This window comes from Myxocyprinus asiaticus, chromosome 35 (assembly GCF_019703515.2).
Source record: "Myxocyprinus asiaticus isolate MX2 ecotype Aquarium Trade chromosome 35, UBuf_Myxa_2, whole genome shotgun sequence".
NCBI lineage: Eukaryota > Metazoa > Chordata > Actinopteri > Cypriniformes > Catostomidae > Myxocyprinus > Myxocyprinus asiaticus.
In genome coordinates this window covers 23,216,879-23,244,446 of record NC_059378.1, presented here as the reverse complement: position 1 = coordinate 23,244,446, position 27,568 = coordinate 23,216,879, and the positions used below count along the sequence as shown (strand labels likewise).

General features: G+C 39.9%; 1 protein-coding gene across 3 annotated transcripts; it reads right to left on the bottom strand.

Moving 5' to 3' along the window:
• Positions 1–27,379, bottom strand: ushbp1 (Usher syndrome 1C binding protein 1). Of its 3 annotated transcripts, none has more exons than XM_051672683.1 (14): positions 27,197–27,379; positions 25,372–25,493; positions 24,002–24,150; positions 22,441–22,601; positions 22,142–22,351; positions 20,441–20,661; positions 19,866–20,006; positions 19,315–19,382; positions 19,099–19,210; positions 17,027–17,249; positions 7,331–7,489; positions 6,295–6,392; positions 6,069–6,191; positions 1–467 (listed from the first exon to the last, which is right to left on the bottom strand). In XM_051672683.1, exons 1-14 carry the CDS (start codon positions 27,203–27,205, stop codon positions 302–304), a joined length of 1,962 nt encoding a protein of 653 aa, XP_051528643.1. In that variant the 5' UTR covers positions 27,206–27,379; the 3' UTR covers positions 1–301. The 3 variants fall into 3 exon arrangements, with proteins under 3 accessions (XP_051528643.1, XP_051528644.1, XP_051528645.1); XM_051672684.1 differs by having other exon boundaries at positions 25,372–25,490; XM_051672685.1 differs by having other exon boundaries at positions 25,372–25,507; positions 27,197–27,378.
• Positions 27,380–27,568: the final 189 nt, after the last annotated feature.

Here is a 27,568-nt window from a genome sequence, read left to right as displayed (position 1 = left end):
TTTATTTTTTTTAAACTTTATTAAATATCCCAAAATCAATCATGGGTGACAAATATGCGTGCAAATAGGATATTTTTTGCAATGGCATCCGCTAACTGAAAACCTTTTCTTTTGAGTGACTCTGAAGCTACACTGATTGGTATCAGTATAAAGTCCAAGACCACTGTTGGCCAGAGTAACATAAACAAAAATTACCTGTCAGTGGCCAAATGGCTCATCCTCTGGAACAAATTTCAATTCTTCAAATTAGCCTCATAAAATGTCCATGTTTTTTGTTTTATATTTGTCTATAAAATCTGTTCTAGAGTACAGTTTCCTCTCTCTTCCACTCCATAGCCTCCAGTGTGGCACTCAGCTCAGCTTCTTGGCTAGCGTGATGTTCACTTATGACTGTGATTTGCTTCTCCAGTCGCCACAGCTGCTCCTGGTGCTTCTTACGAGAACTTCTGTAGGTGTGTGAGACTTTACTGTAAAGAGAAATGTCTGTGATTGATCTAGCCATTTTTATACATTTGTGTTAAAGCTGAAGTGTGTAATTTTACCAAACAAAATTGCAAACATAATGATTGTTTACAGACAGGTTTCCTGAACACTCCCCCAATCTGCTATTGGTCAGATAAAAACAGTCACACCCCAGACTCACATCAATGGTTGAGCCAATGCTGCTTTGTCTACGCTGGTCAGAATGTACAAACAGTGTTCTTAAACTACTAGAGCCACTCTATTTAATTTTTTTTTGAAGAAACCAACCTATGAATGGCATACTTTAATATCTGTAGCCTTTAGCTGTTCACAGATATAATGTTTATCCTGTAATCTAACCCTGAAACTAATACATCTAATTAGTGTCGTCAAAAGTACCGGTACTTTGATACCAAGTCAGTACTAAAATAAAAAATATATCACGATACTAGTGTTTCTGCAGTACCTATAGTACTGAGCACTGACTCCGATACCTGCACACTGTCTGACTGACACATGACTTCTAACATGCTTATTTGAGTGTGTTGTCTGTTACTCCTTTTAAATTGAAATGCACAATTAATCAAATTAAAATCAGGATATGTCCGGGATTATTAAATCGCGAAAGGCTGCAATCTTAGTCTGCATGAGCTGAGTGCTTGAATGTGTGAAGCAGACCGCTCATACACTGGACACTCGACAGACATTGAGAATCATTTGCATTGTATAAGATGACAAAGCAGAGCACTAATCCACTGTGAAGCGTGCAGCACATGTAGACTTTATATTTATATAATTAAATCACAGCATTTGCACTTTAAAGATCACACTGGGCCATGTAGCGAACTGTTTATCCATCAGAAGAAGTGAAGTTTCCATCAAAACCACACATAAAAATAACAGCTAATGTCAAAATAAAAGCATGATTAAAAATAAAAGATAGACGCCTGAAATCAAAGAAATTGCAAAAGGAATATATTACAACTTTATTGTAAAATGTAATATTCACTGTAGTTATATTAATAATGATAATAAATAATGATTCTTGGTAATAATAATAATACATATTAAGCAGTATTTTACAAGCAAGAGTGCTGCTTTACTGAAAATATAATTTAAAAATGCAATGGAATGTTGAAAGGTAATTGTTCTATTTTTTTGCGTTACTTGTTAAAAGTTTTTAAGCATTTTAAGAATTAATTTTATTAGACACCATTCTGATGAAGAAATTAAATAAAATGTATTTTAATTTATTATTTACATTGAAATTACATTTTAAATAGGCTAAAGGAGTCTGTTCAATAGCATATTACCATATTTTGATATTTTTGCTGTGGTATCGAAATTCACTGCTATCTGTACCGACTACTGAAATTTTGGTATCATGGCAACACTACATCTAACTGGTATTGTCGTCCATTACCATAACCTGACCCTGAAATCGATGTTTATCAGTATGGTTGTGTTAGGTGCCTATGAAAATTATGATAGCTGATGCAATCCCTTTCAAAGATTTCTAAACTAGTCGCAAACTTGCCGCAAATTTTCCTGCTCATTATTTTCACATGCAAATGAGCTTTTGATTCACCGCAAATGTTTGCCAGCAGTTTGCAGCTCTTCGCAGGTAGTGGTGAAACCTTTGGAAACAATTGACAATTTGCCGCAAGTTGCCGCAAAGCTCATTTAGCATGTGAAAATTATCAGTGCCGAATTTGCGGCAAGTTTGCGGCAAATTTGCCACGAACTCTCGATTATCGTAAGGGATGCTAATATTTTGTAAATGTGTTGAATGTCACGACTTTTCATCTTCAATAGGATGATCAAGTGATTGTAAATGGGATGGTCATATGATAGTCATTTGCTAAAATTACATGTGATTGCATAAATATTTACATATTCATGTGATTTGTGAAAGTCATTATGATAATGATAGTGGGTAGCACTTTATATTAGATGTGTTTCTCTACTTTGTACTTTCATTTAAAAAATAAGCATTGATACAATGTCCTGTAACCCATTTGATACAAAGGTGTATCTACGTGTTGTTCTGCAAAACGTCTTGGTTACTGATGTAACCTCTGTTACCTGATGGAGGGAACGAGACGTTGTGTCGATGTAGGGGTTCGATCTTGAGAGCCCCAATCACCTTTGCTTAAAATAGAAAAGGTCAATGAAAATTGGTGAGTGGAATTTGCATGCCACTCTCCGCCCCAGATATACGGGTATAAAAGGAGATGGTGTGCATCATTCATTCAGATTTATGCTGAGAAGCCGATAGAGAGTCCCGGCCATGTCAGCGGCCGGTTCAGCGCCGCGGCAGGAGGGACACAACGTCTCGTTCCCTCCATCAGGGAATAGAGGTTACATCAGTAACCAAGACGTTCCCTGTCTGTCACTCACTTGACGGTGTGTCGATATAGTGACACTAGGGGTTCCTATATGAAATGCCGCAGGCGCTGAACTGTGTCACGAGGCACGGAAGAGTGGACATGGGCAAGCTGCTGCATGCCTCGCAGCGAGCGCTCAACCATGTCGCAACCTTCCAGCGAGTTAGGTAAGGTGTCTCCGTAGTCCCGTTAAGGGGGGAGAAGGCACTTACCCAAGTAGGCTACCGGCGGTGCCTTTCTTAATTTTCTGTTAAGCAATCTCCTGCCGAGCACTTTCTAGAATAGCGCTGGGAAGTGCTATTTCCCTCTCCAGGAAGGAGAGCACTACGGAGACCACATCCTGCTGGAGGGAGGTTAACATGTGGAGCATACCTCACATGGACTTACCAACGGGGAAGTACACATATGGAATGATACCACAGGAGGACCCTATCTACAGAGAGGGTATGCAGCACAGTGGCCGAGACAGAGAAAGCGCTGATGAGGGGAAACACAGGTTTCACCTAAGGGGGAAACCGAACAGTGGAAACTCATCATACGGGATTACCAAAGGGGAATCATCACGCATGGAGCACTGAGCCCAAGCACACGGGCTCACCTGAAAAGGGGAATACCACGAGTACTGGGCCTGGTGGCGTTACTCCTCCGCCGAGTTCATCACCTGACAGTGTTAAAGAATTAAAGAGGCATCCGGAGTTCACCGGTACGGGGAACTGTTGTGGACAAAAAGCGCACATTATCACCTTTGAAAAAGGGGAAAGGCGCAATGCAAGCGGTACACCCAACCAGCCGCCCCAGTCTACCTGCTGTTACCGCGTAACACTCGGGTTGAAACTGGGTCTATGCGTAGGTTATAAAACCTGACAAAGGTATTGGGCGTAGCCCAACCCGTAGCTCTGGACGTCTGCTAGAGAGGCCCCCCTTGCCAGTAGCCAGGAGGACGCAACACCTCTAGTGGAGTGCGCCCGGACCCCCAAGGCACGGCAAGTCCTGAGACTGGTATGCGAGAGAAATGGCATCCACAATCCAATGGGCCAACCTCTGCTTGTAGACAGCTTTCCCCTTCTGCTGTCCTCCAAAACAGACAAAGAGCTGCTCCGAGCATCTAAAGCTCTGCGTGCGGTCCAGATAGATGCGCAGGGCATGAACTGGACACAGCAATGACAAGGCCGGGTCTTCCTCCTCTGAAGGGAGCACTTGCAGGTTCACCACCTGGTCCCGAAAAGGAGTGGTGGGAACTTTGGGCACGTAACCGGGCCGGGAGTCTCAAGATCACGTGAGAGTGTGCCGGCCCGAACTCCAGGCATTCGTTGGTAACTGAAAGCACCTGCAGGTCCCCCACCCTCTTGATGGAAGTGAGTGCCACCAGGATGGGCCATCTTCAGAGACAGAGGCCTGCTCCAGGGGCTCAAACGGGGCTCTCTGTAGGGCAGGTAGGACCACAGAGAGATCGCAAGAGGGGATCAGGCGCGGACTAGGAGGATTCAATCTCCTCGCGCCTTTGAGGAACCTGTTGATCAGGTCACGCTGTCGTGAGGGACTGCCGTCCAGTGTCTCGTGATGAGCTGCTATGGCAGCCACGTACACTTTCAGGGTAGAGGGAGACAGCCATCTCTCCAGCCCTTCCTGAAGAAAAGACAGCACATGGGAAGAACACCAGTTAGCAAAAAGACGCCACTACAAGGCATACAGCCGCCTCATAGAGGGGGCCCTGGCCTGAGTGATCGTGTCCACCACTGCTGGCGGAAGACCTGCTAGGTCCCGTCCAGAAGCCAGACGTGGAGATTCCAGAGGTCTGGCCGTGGGTGCTGGAGCATGCCTTGCCCCTGAGTGAGAAGGTCCTGCCTCAGGGGAATGCGCCAGGGAGGTGCTACTGTCAGGAGCATCAGATCCGAGAACCAAGTCCGGTTGGTCCAGTATGGTGCAACAAACAGGACTTGCTGCTCGTCCTCCCTGACTTTGCATAGAGTCTGTGCAATGAGGCTCACAGGAGGAAACGCATACTTGCGTAGCCCCCGAGGCCAGCTGTGTGCCAAGGCATCCATGCCGAGGGGGGCCTCGGACAGGGAGTATCACAGGGGGCAGTGAGAGGCAGAGTTTCACTTCAGCCTGATGTTTGCAGCTGCCCGGGCAAGCACGGCTGCCATCTCAGCGTCTGACTCATCCTGTGCTCTACCACCCGTGGGCGGGAGCTCAGAAGATTCGTCCGCTTCTGACAGCAGAAGCCCACCCTCCGATGCCGCAACCGAAAGCTCATCCTCGTTGCGAGCCGCGAACAACACATTAAACCCACCCTAAGGCAGACCGCCTGCATCGCTCGGCAGCTCGTCCAGACAGAACGAGCGTGCTGGGGGATGGGAGGTCCGCAGGGGCTGAGCCGGCGAAAATGCTCCCATGTCCACATCCAGATCGCCCGCGGTGCTTGCCAACCCGGCCGGCTGAGAAGGAAGTGAGCCGCAACCGCAACTTTCTGATGGGTATGTTCTCACAATGAGAACATAACCCTTCCAGGAAAGCCGCCTCGGCGTGCTGGCGCCCCAGACACTCGAGGCAGATTTCATGGGTATCCGGAGAGGAGAGATTACGGCCATATCCAGTAGCGCAAACGCGGAAGGACATCTTTAAAAAGATGCCAAGCATTTGCGCGAGCTCTTTTAGAAGTAAGTATACTCTTTCTAATATACTCTTTTAGCACCTGCAGACTCAGGCTGCCGAAGCGCCCAGGGCAAACACACCACTCAACCGTGTGAGAGTGACCGCTGATATGTGCCATAAGAATCCAGCAGTGTAGCAAAGAGTGAGAGGACGAACACACATGCATTCGGCTCTGAAGAAAAAATCTGAATGAGTGATGCATGCCATCTCCTTTTATACCCGTATATCCGGTGTGGAGAGTGGCATGCAAATTCCACTCGGCAATTTTCATTGGCCTTTTCTATTTTAAGCAAAGGTGATTGGGGCTCTCAAGATCGAACCCCTAGTGTCACTACATCGACACAACGTCGAGTGAGTGACAGACAGGTAACTGCCAAGATTTGCATTAGCAACTACCTTGGGTAGGGGTTAGGTTCAAAAGTGTAACGACAGATGTAATTACATGCAAGTACATTGTACCAACTGTTTAATTATTTATGTAAGTACATACATTAGTAGTTAAAGACACCTAATTTAAAGTGGGTCCCGATAAGGTGATGTATAATTTATTAAATTCTGGTGTACTTGAAGTAGTGGGAGAGGCGGCTGGTCTCCTCTCTGTTGATCCTTCTCTGGGTGGTGCAGTCTGTAAGCGCTGAGTCCAATGACTCGTGTAAAGATGTCACTCTATTCTTCAAAGACTGCTCCCTGAAAACAAATGGTGAACCATTCAACAGTAAATTAATTTAGTTTTCATAAAGTAAACATGGTGATCTAAGTTGTTTTATTTGGTTTCTTTCTTTTTTCCTACCTTTGCAGGGCTGCTTGGAGTTCTCTCAGGATAGAGTGATTCCGAGGGCCAGGAATCCCTCCTCCATTCTCCAGTTTTGCTCGGTTCTCAGCAATCCTCTACAAACGAAGCAAGGTACTAGTTACTTTCTTGCTAAAATCACACTGTGATTTCAACATGAATACACAGGAAATCATTAGTTCTGAATGTTATTCCATCTAAAGCTAGACCCAATGTGGCAAATTCTGGACAAGCGCCAACATACGACGAAAGTTCATACTACGAAAATCGCCCACACTGTGCTTTTGACATCACATCCTATACCTATACACAGAAGTACAGTAAGCGAAATAACACTGTTTTGGTCTCTGCACTGTTAGGATTAGGTTTAGGGTTTGGGTTAGGAGAATATTAATGTTTTTTACTAATCAAATATTTCCGAAAATCAGACCTGCTGTGCCTGTCATTTCACATCCATTCAAACAAGTAAGTAAAACAATGCTGTTGTTTTTGTCTCAGTACTGTTATGGTTAGGGTTCGGTTTAGGACTATATTAATGTAATTACGAACCAAATGTTTCTGATATTCGGACGTGCTGCGCCTTTCACATCACATCCATTCAAAGTAGTAAGAGAAAGAGAGGAGGCTGGGTTTCAGTACTGTTGCACATATGAACGACTGTAGTTCCAGCTTTGGCCACTGGGCGAAATTCTGAAATTCTGAAATAAATCGACTGATCTTTGCAGGCAAAACAATTGACCTCCTGATGCCAATTTTCCGATAAGATCATTATTGTGATTTCCAGTGTTATTGAAACATTATATTATATAGGTGAATTTGTTGTTGAGCACTCTCTCATTGTACTCCTGTAAAGTGGTAGTTTGACAAACAAAAACATTATTTACAGTCAACATCCAACAAACAGTGTTGCAGACACCAACAGGTAAAGGTCATTAGCAGACACAGGTTGTTAACTATGTCATAGCTCATGCCTTCAAGTTTATCAGACTTGATTTTCTCCCAAATGTTAAATGTACTATACTGCACTATACTGCACCTGCTGGGCGGCTCTCCTCTCACTCAGTTCCTCTCGCAGACTCTCCAAGATAAGGGCGCCTGCTGAATCCTGAGCACTCTGGACCATCAGTGCCAGCTCCAAACACCGCCTCTCTTTCTCAAGGAGTCTGAGGTCCCCTCGCAAGTCTGACATCTCCTCCTGTATGATATGAGATCTTGACTTAAAGTATGGGTAATGTGTCAAAATTGTACTCAATTAAAAGTCAAAGTATCTAGCCAAACATACTTATAGCCAGGGTTGGGGAGTAACGAAGTACATGTAACGGGATTACATATTTAAAATACAAAATATAAGTAACTGTATTCCACTACAGTTACAATTTAAATCATTGGTATTTAGAATACAGTTACATTCAAAAAGTATTTTGATTACTGAAGAGATTACATTGCATTTTATTGTCATTTGTTTCATTTAATATTTAGTCCTTTCAGATGGAACATTTTATACATACAAATGATGCGATTCAAAGTGCATTTGAACAGCGGTGAAACACTTTCTTATGATGTGTTACATTCATACGAGCAGACAGAGAAGAAGTTTGAAGTAAGTTTGGAGCAGAAGAAATAGAAATAAACCTTGTGTAAATTGTCAGCTTTACGCTAAGCTAAAATACTGTTTCTAGCCATTTTACATGCACATGTTACCAGGCACGATCATATTTTTTTATGAAGAAAATTCACGTTGGATCATAATTTCTTTTTTTTTCTAGTAAGACCTTTGATATTGGGGCAAAAATCGTATTCTTGATAATAATTTTTGTATTGTTTTCCTGTAAAAATATCTAAAAATCCTTAAAACAAGATCAATATAGAATACGTTATTGACCTTGAGTAATCTAATGGAATACGCTACAAATTACATTTTACAGTATGTATTCTGTAATCTGTAGTGGAATACATTTCAAAAGTAACCCTCCCAACCCTGCTTATAGATAACGCTAGCCCTCACCCTAAAGGCCGAATTAGACTTGTTAGCTCAGTAAAAAGATTGAATTATGTCATAATGACCAGTGAAATATGCACTTTGTATATGGGCTGAACAGTCTGGACAAAAAATTTAATTGCAATTATTTTGAAAAAATATTGTGATCGCGATTTTAGCTTTGATATGATAAACAATGATAAAAAAAACTTGATTACTTTTAACCAAAATTAAACCATGTTTTGCTCATGCTCTACTGCCAACCGGGAATACCATTCTACTTGAGCCGTTGAGTCCTTCACACTTGAGTCCTCTTAAAAAAGAGCCAAACTACATAAATAAATAAATCAGTGAAACACAGAGGAAAAAACATCAGAATCAGGCCATGTCCATACTTAATACGTGTTCGTTTGAAAATGAATCTTCTTTTCTATGTTTGTGCCTTCTGTCCACACTTAGATGCCGTTTTTGTCCAGCGAAAACTCAGATTTTCAAAAACGCTCTCCCAAGTGGATACATGTTGTGTTGACATGGAAAATGGAGATTCCTGAAAAAGATGACGTATTTGTTGTCATGTGACACAGTCATGTGATCCATTCAACCCAAAACAATCAAGATGGCGGCCCATGTTTTAGCGGCGTTGTTGTGCCTGCTATTTACTTTGAGAGCGTTGTTAAAGAAAAATTTTTCTTTAAACAACCTTCATATTGCATTCCATCCAAGGCGACGGGAAATTTATTTGGAATTGCTGTCCGGTGATGGAACACAAAGACAAATGCATTTCAGACTGTACATGGAACAGCAATTTTATGCATGCGCAGTAAGAGGATTTAAGCATTTTCTCTGATTAAGACTTTATATTGACACACACAATTGAGAAAAAAAGCAAAACATATATTCACAGAATCAACATTTAACCCCCACTATTACCCCTCCCAATCCCCAACCCAACCCTGACCCTCAACAAACATCCCTGTGATCACACGAGTATACACACACACAAAAAAAAAAGAGAAAAAAATTAATAAATAAAATATATATATATATATATATATATATATATATATATATATATATATATATATATATATATATATATATATATATATATATAAAAGAAAAAACAATAATCACACACATTTAAAACTATACTTCTCTCTCCACTGCCCCTCTCTGAGAGCCCTCCAAGAAGGCCAAATAGCTGCCCCATTTCCTATCAAATGAATTTATGTTTCCCAGCCTTCTACATGGCATTTCCTCGAATGCCGCCACCCTCCCCATCTCTGTGCACCACTCTTGAAATGAGGGCACTCCAGCCGATTTCCATCCCCTTAGAACAATCTGTCTGCCGATCATAACACTGGCTAGGATCCACTTTTTTATGTGTTTATACCCTATATTTAGGTGCTCCATCACCTAAAATACAAAGTCTGGGGCAAAATTCAATATGAGTGCCCAATATGTCACACATAAAACTCTGAACACTCAACCAAAATTCTTGGATCTTAACACACCACCAAAAAACATGGGTTGTGTCCCCATCTTCTGATTGGCATTGCCAGCAGGTGGGTGTGTCTTTCAGACCAAGCCTATACAATCTATAGGGGGTCCAATAGAATCTTAAATTGCATAAGACGCACCCTTGCATCTCTAGATGTAGATTTGACATTTTTTAGAATCCTAGCCCACACTCTCTCCTCCAATATCAAGTTTAAATCTTTCTCCCATAATCTCTTGAGAAAAGTTGAAGCTCCATCCCCCAGACTCTGAATTAGCAGGGAGTAATACACTGATGCCTCATGACCTTTTCCAAAAGCGGTAATCACCACTCCCAGAGTATCTGCCGCTTTAGGGGGGTGTATGCTACTCCCAAAAATAGTACAGAGTAGGTGGCCCAGCTGTAAATACCTAAAGAACTGAGATCTGGGAATCCCCAAAATGTTGAACCATATTTTCGAAGGATCTCAGCACTCCAATCTCATATAGGTCACCGAGCGTATTAACCACCCTCTCAATCCACTCTGTCCAGCAGAAAGGGGTCTTATTAATACATAATTTTGGGTTCAGCCATATGCTCGAGGCTACATTTAAATAAATGTCTGAATTAAACACTCTGGACACTTTTATCCATACCAAGTGTGTAATGGGGTGTAACTTAATTTTTCCGATTAGTTTGATAGAAAGGCATTGCAATGGCGAAATAAGGGCAAGAAATTCCTGTTCAATACAAAACCAGGGAGGGGCTCTCTCAGGTGGAAGCGACCAATGAGCCAAATGTCTGAGACCGAATGCATAATAATAAAACAAAATCTTGGGTAGGCCTAGCCCACCTTTGTCAATCGGCCTATGCAACTTATTGAAATGTAATCTGGGACGTTTACCATTCCAAATGAAGGGCTTCGCTATGCTATCAAATTGCTTGAAATAAGAGAGGAGGATATCTATAGGAGAGATTGTAGCAGGTAGTTGAATTCTGGAATACAATTCATTTTAATAACATTAACCTTCCCAATCATAGATAAGTGTAATGAAGCCCACCTGCCCACATTGCTAAATCACACATATTTGCTGGGAATAAAACAACAAAATACTTAATGCCCTGTTTGGGCCACTGGAAGGTGCCCGGCTGCAAAGCCGTTACCGGGCAGTATGCTGTCAGCACCAAAGCTTCAGATTTAGACCAATTAACTCTGTATCCTGAGAATTTAGAAAAGGAATTAATAATTCAGTGGAGGCAAGGCATAGATCTAGTGGGATCAGAGACGAATAATAAAATATAATCTGTGTAAAGCATAAGCTTATGTGCCGCACCTCCCACGATCATCCCTGGAAAATCATCCTCCTTTCTTATCGCGGTTGCTAATGGTTCCAGGGCAAGACAGAACAATAATGGGGAAAGAGGGCAACCCTTCCGGGTGCCCCTATCCAGAGTAAAATAATCTGAAATTAATCCATTTGTATGTACCACCGCTACCGGGTGTCTATAAAATAACTTAATCCAAACAATAAAAGTATTCCCGAACCCGTACATTTCCAAAATCTTATAAAGATAATCCCCTTCTACCATATCAAATGCCTTTTTGGCGTCAAGTGAAATGGCAGCGACCGGAGTCTGATCATTCGTCAGTGACCACATGACATTGATGAAACGCCTAATGTTATCAGAAGAGCTATGGCCCCAAATAAACCCCACCTGATCTATATGTATAAGACATGTCACAACTTTACTTCATCGGTTAGCCAAAATTTTTGACAATATTTTACCGTCTAGCTGGATCAGGGAAATTGGACGGTAACTCTTACACCCACTTGGATCTTTGTCCTTTTTAAGAATCAGAGTGATCCGGGCTTGTGTCATGGTTGGCGGAAGCTTTCCATTCTTTAATGATTCCGTATAAACTTCTAGCAAAAGTGGAGCCAGTTCTATAGCATAAGATCTAAAAAATTCAGCGGCAAAGCCGTCTGGACCCGGAGCCTTACCTATAGGCAAGGAATTAATTACCTTGCCAAGCTCCTCCAAGGTTATCTCAGAATCAGTTTAAGAAGTTATAATGGTTCCACAAAGTTTCTAATATCTTCATCAGTAGACGAAGACGTGGAACTATTGAGATCAAGATAGAATTCTTTAAAAGTATTATTAATATGAATGGCCGAGGTAAATATTTCACCACCAGCAGATTTCACTGAGGGAATGGTACAAAAAGATGCTCTCTGTTTTATATATCTAGCCAGAAGCTTCCCTGCTTTATCCCTCGACTCAAAGTATGACTGTCTTGCCCTGAATAGCCAAAACAACACCTTCCATGACAAAATAGTATTATATCTGTATTTCAATCGGGTCAATTCTCTGAGGCCATTAGACGACATTCGGTGCTTCAGCTCTGCCTTGGCACTTTTAATATTCCCTTCTCATTCCACGAGTTCTTGTTTTTTAGATTTTTTGGTGAATGAGGCATACTGTATGATCCGGCCCCTAAGAACCGCCTTAAGTGCCTCCCAAGCCACGCCCACAGAGGATACTGAGGACCAGTTGGTCTCCATATCAGACATTGATTTCAGCCTTTATCATTTGTTGGAATTCAAAATTTTGCAAAAGGGATACATTAAGGCGCCAACTATATAAACACACCAGGGCATGATCTGAGACTAAAATGTTTCCAATTGAGCAATCAACAACAGATGAAATGAGGGACTTAGATATAAAAAAAAAAAATAATCTATTCTAGAGTAAATCTTATGGACTGAAGAAATAATGTATAGTCCCTACCAGATGGGTTCAAAAGTCTCCAAATATCTGTAAGACCAAGATTTTTACACATCCTGTGAAGCATCACTGTTGCCCTAAGGGGCTTGCACACTTTTACTTCACTATGATCAAGGACTGAGTCCATCAAAAGATTAAAGTCTCCTCCCAATATTATATCATGAGGGGTGCCAGTGGCTTGCAACATCCTTTCAAGATCTATAAAAAAAGCCCTGATCATCAACATTTGGTGCATAAATATTCGCCAAAATTAGACTTTGTCCCTGAATTTCAGCTAAAACAATAATGATTCTTCCTAATTTATCTATACACTGTTTGAGACATTTGAATTGTAGATGTTTACTTGTCAGTGTAATGACTCCCCTGCTCTTACTCGAGCCAGCACTATAAAAAAATGCCCACCCCATATCTTTCCAAATTTCCTGTGGGGAAAGGTGCGTTTCTTGAAGAAACACTATATCATATTTCTTACGCTTAAGAAGAGAAATAACCTTCCATCTTTTTATGGGGTGCCCCAACCTGTTCACATTCCACGTGGAGAGAGACAATCCACTCATATTAACATTTGACATTTTGACATGTAAGAAAAAATAGATTGTGTGTCAAAAACAGGATTATAAAGACCACATTCCAACATTAGTGCAACATTCAAACCCCAAACATCCCCTGGAACAGAAAAAACAGAAAAAAGAAAAACGTGCACATTAACCCCGCACGTGACAGCGCCAACTGGCATCCATCCCTCCAAACTCAGACAGTCCATGCAGGCCTACGAGAGCCCCCATGACAACTCTGCTGTCGGATTGCTCAAGTCTGGTGTTTCTATACAAACTTTGTAAAACAGAATTACACAGCAAAATATAATCTATAAAACAAACTCAAGCCAATAGGCAGAATAAACACAAAGAGTGTGTAGCTTCATCCATAAATCCATGCTGAAGGTGTGTTGCTCTACAAAATAAACTCAAGCCACTAGGCAAAACCAACAAAAAAAGAGCACGCAGATTCTTCAGACAGTCAAACAAATGTTCAGTGAGCCAGTCCATTCGGCTGCAACATAAGTGCAAGCAAATGACTTACTCACTCCAATGACTTAGCCAGAAATTCTCCACAAAATAAACTCCAGCCAATAGGCGGACTAAGCACAAAGAGTGTGTAGATTCATCCACAAAACCATCCCAAAAGTGTGTTGCTCTACAAAATAAACTCCAGTCGCAGAACCAGCACAAAAAGAGCACACAGAATCTTCAAACAGTCAAGCAAATGTTCAGTGAGCCGGTCCACTCGGCTGCAACGTGAGTACCACAAGGTGACTTACTTACTCCATTGACTTTATGAAGGGCATCGCTTGCTGTGGGCATGTGAATGTTTTACGGCCATCCTTAGCATCTATTCTCAATTTGGCTGGGAATATCAGTGCAAAAGCGACCTTCCGTTGATGTAAAAGTTTCTTGCATTCCTTGAATCGATCACGTTTCTCTCTTGTCGAGTTCGCAATGTCTGGGAACAAGAAAATGCTGTTGTTCTTCCAAGAAAGCCTTCCTTTACTCCTCGCCTCGCGTAACTCAAGATCTTTATCGGATGATCTCAGAAATTTGGCCACTGTCTCCCTCCGTGGATCGCCAAACCGGAACCATGTGAGCTCGCTCGATTTCCAGCTTATGGCCTGCTATGTCGAGCAGACTCGGAAAGAGCCCATCTATTTCACCGTATCCTGTCCTTCTTTGCCCTCAGGAATTCTGACGATACAGACGTTATTCCACCAGCTATGGTTTTCCATGTCCTCCAACTTCTCCCAGACACCCTCCAAATCCACCTTGGTGGCTAGCGGATTAGCAGATAATTCCCTCTCCGATAACTCCAGATAATCAATCCGTTTCTCGACCTCCCCCACTCTTGTAACATATCAGTGAATTTCGCCTCCATGGCAGGGATCGATCGACGTATCACAGCAAGAATCTGCAAGTCAGCAACGACCTTCGTCAGCATTGCCGACATGTACAACATCTCTCGCCGCATTTCTAGCATCTCTCTGACCAAATCGACTCCCGGGCCCGCTGCCTGCTCAGGGGTGTCAGCTTGAGCACGTAAGTGTCTTTTAATGTCTCCAGAGCCCAATGATTTTGAATTCTTTGACATATTGTCCTCCTAGAACAGTTATGGAACAGAGTGTAACGAATCCCACTGGTTTATGTCATAAAAAATATTAAAACTAGCAAAGTGCGCAGAGCTCACTTTCACTCGTCCGATCCTTGCATGGCGTCAAGTGACTTCCGGATTTAAGCATTTTCATACCTTTTAGTGTGGATGAGCAACTTTTGGAAAACACTTAAAAACAACAGTGTGGATGGAGAGCGTTTCGAAAACTTTTCATCCTTTTTTTTTTTAAACCCAGTCAACTTCAATATTATATTATTGTAATATAATAATAATAATAATAATAATAATAATAAGTTAAGAAATTATTATATAAATATATTATTACTGTTTAATAATAATTATAAAAAATATTATTATTATTATTCAATAGTAATTTTTCTCTAAAAATGTCTTTACTTGCTCGTAGTATGGCTATGCAGTCCTGGCAGAAAACTGAAGTAACTGAAGTTTCAAGTTAAGTTGACAACAGCCTTTTAATGCAGTAAAATGCTCTCATCTCCCTTTCTGTCCATAAAAACCTGGGGCCGTATGCATAAAGCCACTTAGAGTAAAATGACGTAATTTGGGGCCCGTATTCACAAAGATTTTGTTCTTACCACTAGGAGTTCTCCAGAGTTCATAGCTAGGAGTTTTTGCTTAACCTATACACAAAACTGCTAAGAGCAACTTTTACTAAGGAAATCTTAAGATAAGAGTAAGGCGGAATTGACCTCGTTGCTATTGCTATGGATGACGTCACATTTTATGAGCATGCTCTTTTAAATCACCTACAGTGATTGGTAGACAGGGAACAGCTATTTGTCAGCTAAGACAGACAATGATAATTTTATAGATAGATAGATAGATAGATAGATATAGATATAGATATAGATATAGATAGATAGATATATAGATAGTCTTTCTAGCAAGTCAGTCCACTGTTGGCCATTTTTTCCAATCATGTCAGTGCAGCTCCTATCTACTTGAATGGGGGAACACCAAAATCTCAAAAACAGTTGGTCAAGATTATGATCAAAGAACATTTTTCAAATCAGCAATAAAATCTGTCAACCCTAGTATCATAAATTGTGCTTCTTTATCTCATATTGCTGTTGTGCTGATTTGAACTGTTTTTGCACCCATCTGTGCTATTTTTAATTGTTGGTCTTTTGTAAACATGAACTACATCGATGTCTTCGATAGTTTTGATGCATTTCTGGTGATGTGTGCTGCATTTTAAGAGCGGTACAAGTGTGGGGGCCTGGGTAGCTCAGCGAGCAAAGACGCTGACTACCACCCCTGGAGTTGCGAGTTCGAATCCAGGGTGTGCTGAGTGACTCCAGCCAGGTCTCCTAAGCAACCAAATTGGCCCGGGTGCTAGGGAGGGTGGAGTCACATGGGGTAACCTCCTCGTGAGATTCCAACTGAGATTCGTCCTCCGCCACCTGGATTGAGGCAAGTCACTATGCCATGACAAGGACTTAGAGAGCACATTGGGAATTGGACATTCCAAATTAGCGAGAAAAATAAAAGAAAAAAAAGAGCAGTACAAGTGCAACTTTTAGTTGTGCTGCCACTGACTGGGAGAAACGCATGCAGTCCTCTGTGTAAACAAACTGGGAAAATGTGAGATGTGAAGACCTCTGCTTTGGCCTGTTAAAGCCAGTTGAAGCACCCAACATCACTGTGGATTGTAATACATTTGCGTAATCAGAAGATTTCAGCATGGATAGCTTGTGAAACAGTCACAATATGATTCAAGAAACTGGTATTGAAAGATGAGGCAGTAAAAACTGGACGAAAAACTGTAAGTAACCAGTTCCATTCATGAATGTTTTTTAAATGTCATGACTGTTTGATAGCTGATGGTGCTGCCTGAGTGAACAGTTTGATTCAGATGAATTGTGTTGGGTGTAAATTATGTGTTAGCCCTGAAATGTAGCTTTATAATATTGTGTTGAGTTCACTCATTTTCTTTGAATTGAGTTTCAAATACGGCTGTATTGGAAGGGCTGCATGATGTTAGCCAATCACAACAGTGGGTGTTTACTTTAAAGTCTTAATGGCCCAGACAGCTTAAAATTTTGCGTTTCAGATAGAGGGCCAGAGACAGAGTGGGATATATGACTAAATTATGACTGTATTGGTGCAAAAAAATGTACTAACATTATAAGTGGACCTCAGAGAAGATAATAAAATAGTATATCATGACCCCTTTAAGTATAGTAATGGAGTACAATTATTTAAGTAATTTACACCTGTGAGTGTAATTTATAAATGATAAAAATATAGTGTCAAAAGTATAAAATTGGTTCTGAATTTAGAGTTTAGAGTCTGTCATGATAGCCCACCCTGACTGTCACCAGCTCATACAGTAGAGCTGCTTTCTCCTCTTTGGTGTTTTTGGATAGTAAACCACCACGACCTCTGACACCTGCAAGTGTGCCAGTGTCAGGACTGATCTTGCCCTCGCCAGCTTTGCCCTGCTGCGGGATACACACAGCCTCCCTGTCCTGCTTCAGCCGGGAGATCCTCTGCAGAATTACACCTGCCTTATCCTCAAACTGGAGTAAGCTGGTAAATACAGAAAGAGAGAGACAGAAAGAGGCTTTTCAAATCCAAGATGACGTCTGTTTTATTATCAGAATTAAATAATTGGACTAAATAATTTGGGAAGGTTATTGCATGTTAAGCCATTGTAATTAATCTAATTAGCCACTGAAAACTGGGTCAAAGGTTTGTCGGGATGCTCGAATTCAGATTTGGGCTACATCCACTGATATATATATATATATATAGAACTGGATTGCTCATGACGTCATAACAGTGAAGCCACTGCACTGCCATAGTGCTATGCCCAGATATTCCAATGTCCCTACTGACTTATCTATAGGAAATCATCTAATTTCAGTGAGTAAACATTAGTCATTCAATCACCGATTTTATATCTGAAATTTGCATGTACATCCCTACAATGCAAACATCCTACACATGTAATATTTATTTATTTAAAGTAGGGAATTTTTCCTGTTTCTTGAAAGCCCGAGCAAGTTATGTATATCTACTGTATATCAAACAGTATCCACCTCTAACAAACTTCATCAGTGCCTTGTTCTTGAGGTCACTTGAATAAGAGCGCACGCTCTCTCTCCCTCTATCACACACGCAGCAGGCGCTGAGATTGTGGGAGACAAGTAAAGCAAAGCTGGTTAAAATTAAACTGATACAGGTTCAACTGGAGGACAATGAATTAAACTGACTACAGAGAGCACTTCAATGTGAAAACAAATAAATTCCGGGCATTTAAGGCAATTTAGAAATCCTGGTCTGACTTTTTTAAAGTCCCTTTTGGGGGTAAGGACGTATTATCACCCTATACAAGTAGATATTACAGCTTTTCCTACTTACATTACAACTTGTGGACAGTTTTCCCACTTCCTTTGATGATTGTTGTGCTGCACTGATAGACTGAACAGGTGAATGCTCTGACATCGCAATCTTCTCTCTCGTAACGAATATTATCAAACAATTAACATGATTGTCACTAGAGGGCGAAATGCAACTGAGGGTGAAATGGGGGTGTTTTCTCCTGTCAGTCATTGACGCTCTATGAGAGGTTGGGCATACTAAGATGGCCGCTCGAACACTTCCGGTGGCTTCACCTCCTGCTGGCAGTTTAACGTTGCATCCAGTTCTATTTATATATCAGTGGCTACATCCCAGGTTTTGTTACAAACAGAATGTGAAAAGTGCCTGTGTAGTATCCGATTTCTGGTGGATTTTTTAAATGTGTATCCATGCATGCTTTTTTGGTTAATATTTCCTACACTCACTTGTGCTTTCGAAGTAGAGGGGTTTTATGGTGGCTCTCTTTCAAATCTTTCAATGTAAGAAATATAGAAAAAATGTTGTGGAATGTGAGTAGTAGCGGATTTAGGCATGGGCGACATGTGCAGTTGCCCAGGGTGGCATCTTGTGGGGGGGTGGCACGAGGCACCCACACAGACCACCCGGTCAACAACTTTGGGGGCGTGTTGAAGCGGGTTTCGCCCAGGGCGCCATACAAGCTAGAACCGCCACTGAATGTTAGGCAGAAGTTGTCACAGCAGTTTTTAACCTAAATGTTATAATGAATTTTAAGGTAATCAATTAGCTAGATGCTAATGCTTAAACGCTAGCAGCATGTATACAATTTCTATTTCTGATGTGCCTTTCACGGTCTACAGTGAAATCTCATTGATCCTAAATCCTACGGCGCATAACAATATATTAAACATGGTATAGGCAAATGTTCTGATTGGCTGCGATTGTGCCACATCACACAGCATTTCAGAGAAAATAGACAGATTACTTGTCAGTGGAAACTTGTTGCACCTGGTTAAGTAAACTTTAAGACTCAAGAGAATATTTTTGATGCAACTACCTGTTTGGTCTGTGCTCAGTAGTGCCCTCTAGTGTACAGGAGGACGGCGCTTCCTTTTTAAAGTTCTCACAAGTTGACTTTGAGAGGTCAGGCTGAGGTCTGATTAATGCTTCTGAAAAAAGAGAAGCACTGAATTTGTGTGTGTGTGTGTGTGTGTGTGTGTGTGTGTGTGTGTGTGTGTGTCACATGAGTTGTAAATCAGAGAGTGTGTGGCACCTGCGTTCTGTTGTTTTCTGGCCTTGTACAGGGACAGCAGGTCACTGTAAGCCTCCTCACACTCCTCACTGTCAATCATAGAGCCATTATCAGTAAACCACACACACAAACACACACTTCATGCCCATCTGAGAAGCCAAAGGTGTCTGAACATAAGACAGACATTGAAAGGATGCATTGGGTCAAGGTTTGCAAAACAAACTGTAATAGGATCAGTGGGACCCAAGGGTCTGAAACCACTAGTGAAAATGCTTCTATTTTGCATTTTTCAAATGTATTACAAAATATTTAATTTCAAACATTATCATCATAATAACAATTTCTATACATTTCAGAATATTGTAATAAATATTCATTTATTCATCATGCAGTTGCATGGAACAATATGGTTTTTTACAGGTTTAAATGGGCGGGGGGTGAGGAGGATCCCAGATTTTCAATGTGGTCTGAGACATTTGGACCCCACTGTTTAAGTGAATGATCCTGGATCAGTTGATATTCCTAGTGAATCCAGACTCATGCAGTGTGAAACAGAGGAGACAAAAGCACACCAGTATGTGAGAGCCATGTGTAGAGCCGAGCTGTCTGCCTCCTGCCGGCTGAGACTCATGCTCAGCTGCTCCGATTCTCCTTTCCTCCTGGCCAGAGCCGCGTTCAGACGCTCATTACGAGCTTTCAGACGCTCCAGACACCTGCTCAGAGAAAATACACCTGTCAAAAGTTATTTAACTGTTCCAGCTCTTCATTATACAACAATTAGTGGCTTACTAAGCCAAGTTTGTTGAAACCCCTAATACTAAGGAATACATTTTGGCATGTAACTTGTCCTGTGCTCTTTGTGAAGATGACATGAATGAAACCCAGAACACCCTAGCAACCACATAGCAACATGCTAAAAAAACACTAAGTTTACATCTTAGAACACCTTAGTAACCGCAGAGCAATGCCCTGGCAACCACCCAAAACCTGTGGTTCAAAACCACCCAGAACACAGTAACAAGCATAAGAATCAGAACTCAACAATTTTAGGTGGGTTTCAGTGTGTGATTTGTGGATGCAGATCAAGGCCATTGAAAACCAGGGTCACTATAGAGGAATAAGTCACAGTTTACTATGAATCTCTCACCTTTGCAGTTTTTCAATCTCGGACTGCAGCACTGAATCAACGGTGCAGGGAGACGGAGAGGAGTCCGGGGTGAAGCTGGGCAGCTTGCAGGGCAGCAAAGGAGATCTGGGAAACGGAGGCGAGGAAAAGCACGGGCTTGAGGTTCGACTGGAGGACAATGATGGGCTAACAGGAGGAGAACAACTCACTCCACATAGCCATTTCCTCTTCAGGTCCACTAACTGCCAAAAGATACAGAGTAAATATAAACACAAAACATTTATGATTCATACAGATCTCAAGAGGTTTAAAAAAAAAAAAAAAAAAGTACTTGACAGCCTCTGTCCCCATGCAATTTCATTGCATTCAAGATGCAATGTAAGTGAACAGTGACAGAGACTGTCAGTCCCTAACATCTTTTGTTTTCCATAATAAAAAGAAATGTAATAATGAATAAATGATGAAAGAATTTGTATTTTTTGGGTGAAATATCCCCTTAAGTTCCAGTATGGGTACTGTGTCAAAATTGTATTCTATCACAAGTCAAAATATCAAGCTAAAACATACAGTACTTGATTAAAAAAAATTTTTAAACAGTTTCCACTTTTAATTGTACTTAAGTATTTAAAAGTACTTAGTTTCAGTGATACTCGAAAAAAACACATTTCCCAAAATAATACTCCAATAAGACCCCATTAAATCAAATTAGAGTTTTGTGGCTTTTAGTCCATGTGTGTTTTGCTTTGAGGTCAGTCTTTCTCATTTAGGAAAACAGACCAAAAATACTACTGGCTCATGCTGCACTACACAGATTTTTGTCCAATCAAATGCTTTCCTGAATAATAATTCCCTCCTCCTGTAACGGACCAGCAAGTAGCAGATCATGGTTCACGACTGTTATGGAACTAAAGCCTATTTGCTATTTTTTTTTTTTTTCTCTCTTTTTTTCAAATTATCCTCCCAACTTACTGTTTAAATAGGAAATATGTCAACAGAACACAGGGCAGAAAACTGTACTCATCAAATGATTTCATGGGGTCTTACAAGGAATATTCTGGGTTCAATACAAGTTAAGCTCAATTGACAGCATTTGTGGCATAATGTTGATTACAAAAAAAAAAAAAAAAAAAAAAAACAACATTTTTTACTCATCCCTTGTTTATTTTTTTAAAGCAAAAGATGCAGTTCCAGTAAGGCACTTACAATGGAAGTGAATGGGGCCAGTCCACAAACATTAAAATACACACTGTTTCAAAATTATAACCACAAGACATAAACATGATATGTGCTAACATGAATTTAAAGTGATTAAATCACTTATTAACCTTTTCTGTATTAAGTTATATTCGATATTACAACTTCATTGTCATAACAACATAGGGCTGGTAAACCCTTTATAGTCTGGTCAACGCCGTAACGGCGGGAAATCCCTGATTTTATCACACTAAAATCATATTAACATGAAAAATGTTTAATTCTTGTGGCTATACATTTGAAACAATGGGTATTTTAACGTTTATGGACTGGCCCCATATATTTAAATTGTAAATGCCTTAACCGCGATCTTTGCTTTTATTCAAATAAACGAGTGACGAGTTTTTGTGTGTGTGTGTGTGTGTGTGTGTGTGTGTGTGTGTGTGTGTGTGGTAATCAGCATAATGCCACAAATGCTGTCATATTAGTTCACTAGTTCTTTGCACCCTTGACAGTGTCCCTATCAACCTTTTCCTGCAGCCACTTCTTCTCGTCCTCAAACTCCACTAGCCTTCTTTCAGCACTCATAAGCTCTTCCTGTCGGCTCTTTAATGAGGCGCTGAGATCTTGCTTCTGATTGTACAGCGAGAGCAAATCCTGCTGGTACTGACGTCTCTCCTCAGGAGGCAGAGCAGAGGGGTACGAGATCCCACAATCCCTCTCCATCTCGTCCAGCACCTGGGGCAGATTACACTAATCAAAGCTGGAGAAAGTTCAGATGCAGTACAGTATATACAGTACCCTGCAGCAGAGATGTACATGAGCACCTGTGTGGTCTGAACCCAGCTCTCCGTCGCTGCAGAAAGATGATTGGCTTGGATTCTCTCAGAATTCTGAGTTTGCCAGAGCAGTTTCCTCCCTTGACCACATGAGGTCTCAAGAACAGAGATAATCTTCTGTAGTTCATTCCAAAGCTCACTACTGCCCCCTGTGGGAAAACAATGACCGTATTATACAATTTGACAGTGTAACTAAATTTGTTCTTCATTTTCTAAAGAAAATTAAATTGTAACGAGTAAAAAATAAGTTTTTTCCCCTTTAGAAATGTAATTGGTGTTTGCCCGTGTGAAAGTAGCCTCGACAATGCTAGGGTGTTGTCAGAGGTTGCCAGAGCATCGCTATTCTTTGCTAGGGTGTTCACAGTGGGTTTTAGCATATTGATATTGAGTTGATGTGTTCTAGTGGTTTTATCTCATTATCATGTGGTTGCTGGGGAGTTTTTAGCTTGTTGGTACTGGTTGTAAGTCCAGAAAAGCAATAGCACACCTTTCCTAAACAAGCGGCATGACTTGAGGTATTGTTTATCTCCATTGCACAAACATGTGAGACAAGTTACACACTTAAAGGGGTTATGACATGCCTTTTTTATTTTTTTATTTTAACATGTTCCTTGAGGTTCTCTTATAAAATAAGTAAAGTTTTTTCCACAAAACAACAGTCCTACCCTCATTCTGACCCATCTGTCAAAAACGCTCGGTTTTGGTGCTACTTCTCCTTTAAGAGTTGACAGTAAACACCCACTGTTATGAATGGCTCTCTGCTCTTGACTGACCTGCTTTCTCCTTGCCATCTCATTGCTCACTGCTGCTGGGCTGGCTACGAAAGTGACACGGTAAAGTAGGCATTTATGTGTTGTTGTGGAGGCGGTCAGATGCAAATATCTACCACAGTGTAATCTCAAATTGTGGAGGACGTAGAGAACGAGTCGTTTTGGCAGCTTGGTTTCAACAAATACTACTTTTGCAGTGAGAATGAAGTTTTGAGTTCTGAAACGTACTGAAATGTTTTTTTTGATAGTAAAATAATCTCTTAAATATCAAAAGATCAAGGAAAAATGTATTCCCCTTTAAGTTTTTAAGAGGTTAGAGATTTGTTCAAATGAGTGTGAGCAAAAGCAATAGTTGCCTAATAGTGATTGCCTTATTGAGCACTACTAATGACATTAAACTTCTAAAAAACTTTTTGTAAAGTGTTTAGTACCCCATTATGAAAGCTTCAGAATTAATTGATTACTTGTTTAGACGTCTGTTTTTGATTTAAAGTTAAAAAAATTTTTTTTACCAATTTGATCCATATTCATTCTTACGAAGAAACTCATCAGAATTCTCATGACTCCTGATTTAGAATGAAACTTACTTTCACATTCAAGAAACATAATGATGTGCCCAGTGAAACAAGGGTACTAATTTAAAAAAAAAATTTAATAAGTAGCTTTGCATGTGGAAACAAAAGTCTGGCAGGATCAATAGTGCAGTAAATAGCAGCCTGTCTATTCTGATGCAGCATTTACTGTGATTGATGTTGAGGCATTGTATAAACAGAACATGCCTTTAGTGTCCCTGCAGACTCTCTTGGTCTTGGTCTCCACAGATGATGTGCCAGCATCCACCACTGTGAGGCTACATGCTGGAGAGCTCGAACCCTGTTGCCGAACGTACCCACTGGCCTGGGCTTGAGTTTCTGATGTTTTCATTTCTCTATGAGAACACAGACCTCTTCACATACAATGGCAGCAAAAAGTATTGGGTCACTTAAGCTAAACTTAAAAATGTATATATGTCACTTTTGAGGACATTTCTGCAATTACTTTTCACTAACTGGTCTCTCAGTGAGTCCAATGAAACAATTGAAATATTACTGTGAAGAGATATAATTTGTGATTTTTCCCTCAATGTCCAAAGGTGATTTTTATTGGATGTATGAATTCAGTTCTCCTCAAGTTCACATGGGTGCCATATGAGAGTAACCACAAGTGTAATTCATCACATTATCTATGGACATGTTTCACTTACATGTAAAGGAATATTCTAGGTTAAATACAAGTTAAGCTCAATTGACAGCATTTGTGGCATAATATTTATTACCACAAAAATATATATTTTTTAAATAAATCTTTAAAATAAGCAGAAATCTTGGTTACAGTGAGGCACTTTCAATAGAAGTGAATGGGGCCAATCCATTAACGTTAAAATATTCACTATTTCAAAAGTATAGCCACAAGATGTAAACAATATGTGTTAACATGATTTAAGTGTGATAAAATTGCTTACTAACCTTTTCTGTGTAAAGTTATAGCCAATTTTACAACTTCGTTGCCATGATGATGTAATGTCAACAAGCCCTAAAATCCTAAAATGACTGTAAAAATGACCAAATATACAGCTTAATAGCTCAAATAATACATGAGTTTTAACAGAAGAATTAATGCAATATAAAATTATAAGCTTCATTTTCTTACCTTACAACCCTTCAAAAATTGTAAGTGCCTCATTGTAACACCATTTTTGCTTTTTTTTTTAAAGGAAGGTAGGGACAAGTCGAAATTATTTTTTGTGGTAATCAACATTATGCCACAAATGCTGTCCGTATTGAACCCAGAATATTCCTTTAACAACAACAAAGTGTCCAAATACATTTTGTCCTTATATTAACAGTTTACAATGTGTTTTCTGTTGTCATTAAAACATAAAAATGTATTTTTGTGAAATGTTTTGCTTAAAAAAGTGTGTTTGTGCTATCTTTCTTTAATAAAAAAACAAACAAAAAAACACTGTTATCTAATACAATGACATTCATACATTTTTAAGAGTGACTTTTTAAGTTTTTTGGGGGGTGTCAATGTAATGTCTGGACAGACATTAACAAGAGCACATCAAATATAAAGTAGTTTAACTGTAATTGTTTGGGACAGGTATTACCGTGGTATTTGTAGGGAGTCCATCTTCTTGTTGAGGTCAGAGATGGTCTGCAGTAATGTGCTCACCTCCGTTTCACACTGCGCCAGTTCAGAGTCAGCCGACACCAGACTGTCTGATCTCTGCTGAGAACATGTCACTTGTGTGAGAAAATGAAGCAAAAGCAAAAAAATTGTACAAGACTGGTATTAACTTTAAATTAGATGTGATGTAAGGTGGTATGACAGTACAGTGGCCCCAAAAGGTATTTAAATACTCAAGTCACATTTAAAAATGCATTTATGTAATTGATTTTGAATAAAACAATGTGTCAATGTCAATTTTGATTCAATAATTTGAAACTCTTTCAAATTATTCTAACTTTTTAATGGTTTGCTTGAAAAATATTCTTGCTGTGTTTTTTAAATAAATGCTACAAAGTTTCATATTTTAAAATTAAAGGGATAGTTCACCCAAAAATAAAAATTCTCTCATGATTTACTCACACTCATGCCATTCTAGATGTGTTTGACTTTCTTTATTTTGCTGAACACAAACAAAGATTTTTAGGAGAATATTTCAGCTCTGTAGATCCATACAATGCAAGTGAATGGGTACCAAACTTTTGAAGCTCCAAAAAGCATATAAAGGCAGCATAAAAGTAATCCATTAGACTCCAGTGGTTAAATTCATATATTCAGAAGTGACATAAGTGTGGGTGAAAAACAGATCAATGTTTATGTCTTTTTTTACTATATATATCAACTTTCATTTTCATATTGTTCTTCTTTTGTTTTTGGTGATTCGCATTCTTCGTGCATATCGCCACCTACTGGGCAGGGAGGAGAATTTTTAGTAAAAAGTACTTAAATATTGATCTGTTTCTCACACACAGCTATCACATCACTTCTGAAGATATTGATTTAATTACTGGAGTCGTATGGATTACTTTTATACTGCCTTAATATTCCTTTTGGAGCTTCAAAATGTTGTTCACCATTCATTTGCATTGTGAGGACCTACAGAGCTGAGATATTTTTCAAAAAAAATGTTAATGAAATACTTCCATAGTAAATGTGATTAACTACACCTGCGGTTACTCTGCTTAGGACACCTGTGAACTTTGGAGAATGTGACTTCACACATCCACTAAAAATCACCAGGTGACAAGTTTGTTAAAAGTATTGTTAAAAAAGTAGTTCTAAAGGAAAAGCTCTAGCATTATTTGATTGCAGATATTTTGTCATCTAATGCAATTAAATGCTGTAATACTTCCAAATCAAATAATAATAATAAAAAAACATATTGATTTGCAAACTATTCTGCTATAACAAATGTGCCACATAAAACAATATGGGTGTTGTTGTTATTTTACATCACCCTTTTGTTTTGAGGAGAGGAAAATGAGGAAACAGGCACATCCTGTAACTGCACTTCCTGTCGCTACATTATGTAGCACAATGTGAGAAAAGAAACTCCTATTGTTGTTGTTCTCAGTATTTAGCTATGAATTTACTTTAAATATTTGGCTTTAAGACCTTTCATAGAAAAGTCTACCAAGAATTGGGTTTAGTTTGAACATGATGTCTTTTATGAAGTCACAACACTATTATATCATTTCGTACATAAAATTAATTTAATTTCTTCCACAAAAATTTTATAGGATTCTCAAATACAGTAAGTTTAGATAAGAATTACTGGAATACACTTATTTGCACTGTACAAAGATACATACATTCAACCTGTCAGAGTTAAAAAACAAAACAAAACAAACATATAGTTTTTTTATTGCCTTTTGGATCATATTCATAGTGTGCATAGTATCATAATTGCAGAGAAAGAGACTCACCTCCATCATTTTTCTATCTTGGTTCAGGTACAGTGAAAATCAGCAGAAGATACATTAATGCTTCAAGCTTGAACAGTGTTTGCTGTCCAGCTCAAAATGATCCAGTATGCTGTGAGACAGCAGAGTTTCTGTCTCCACCTCTACACACAGTGAGCACATGAAGCCAGTGCCTAGATAGCACAAACTACTGCTCCACACAAGTTACATGTGTTAAACTGGCTCTCTCATAAATAGATTCCTTGATTGTCATCCACACCCATTTTCCCTTTAGGTCTTTTCCTATTTTGTTTGCATGTGACTACAGTGGAAAAGATGGTTTGATAAATCTTTATTGTTTATAAATGGCCTTGCTGCATAAATTCTCTCATGATG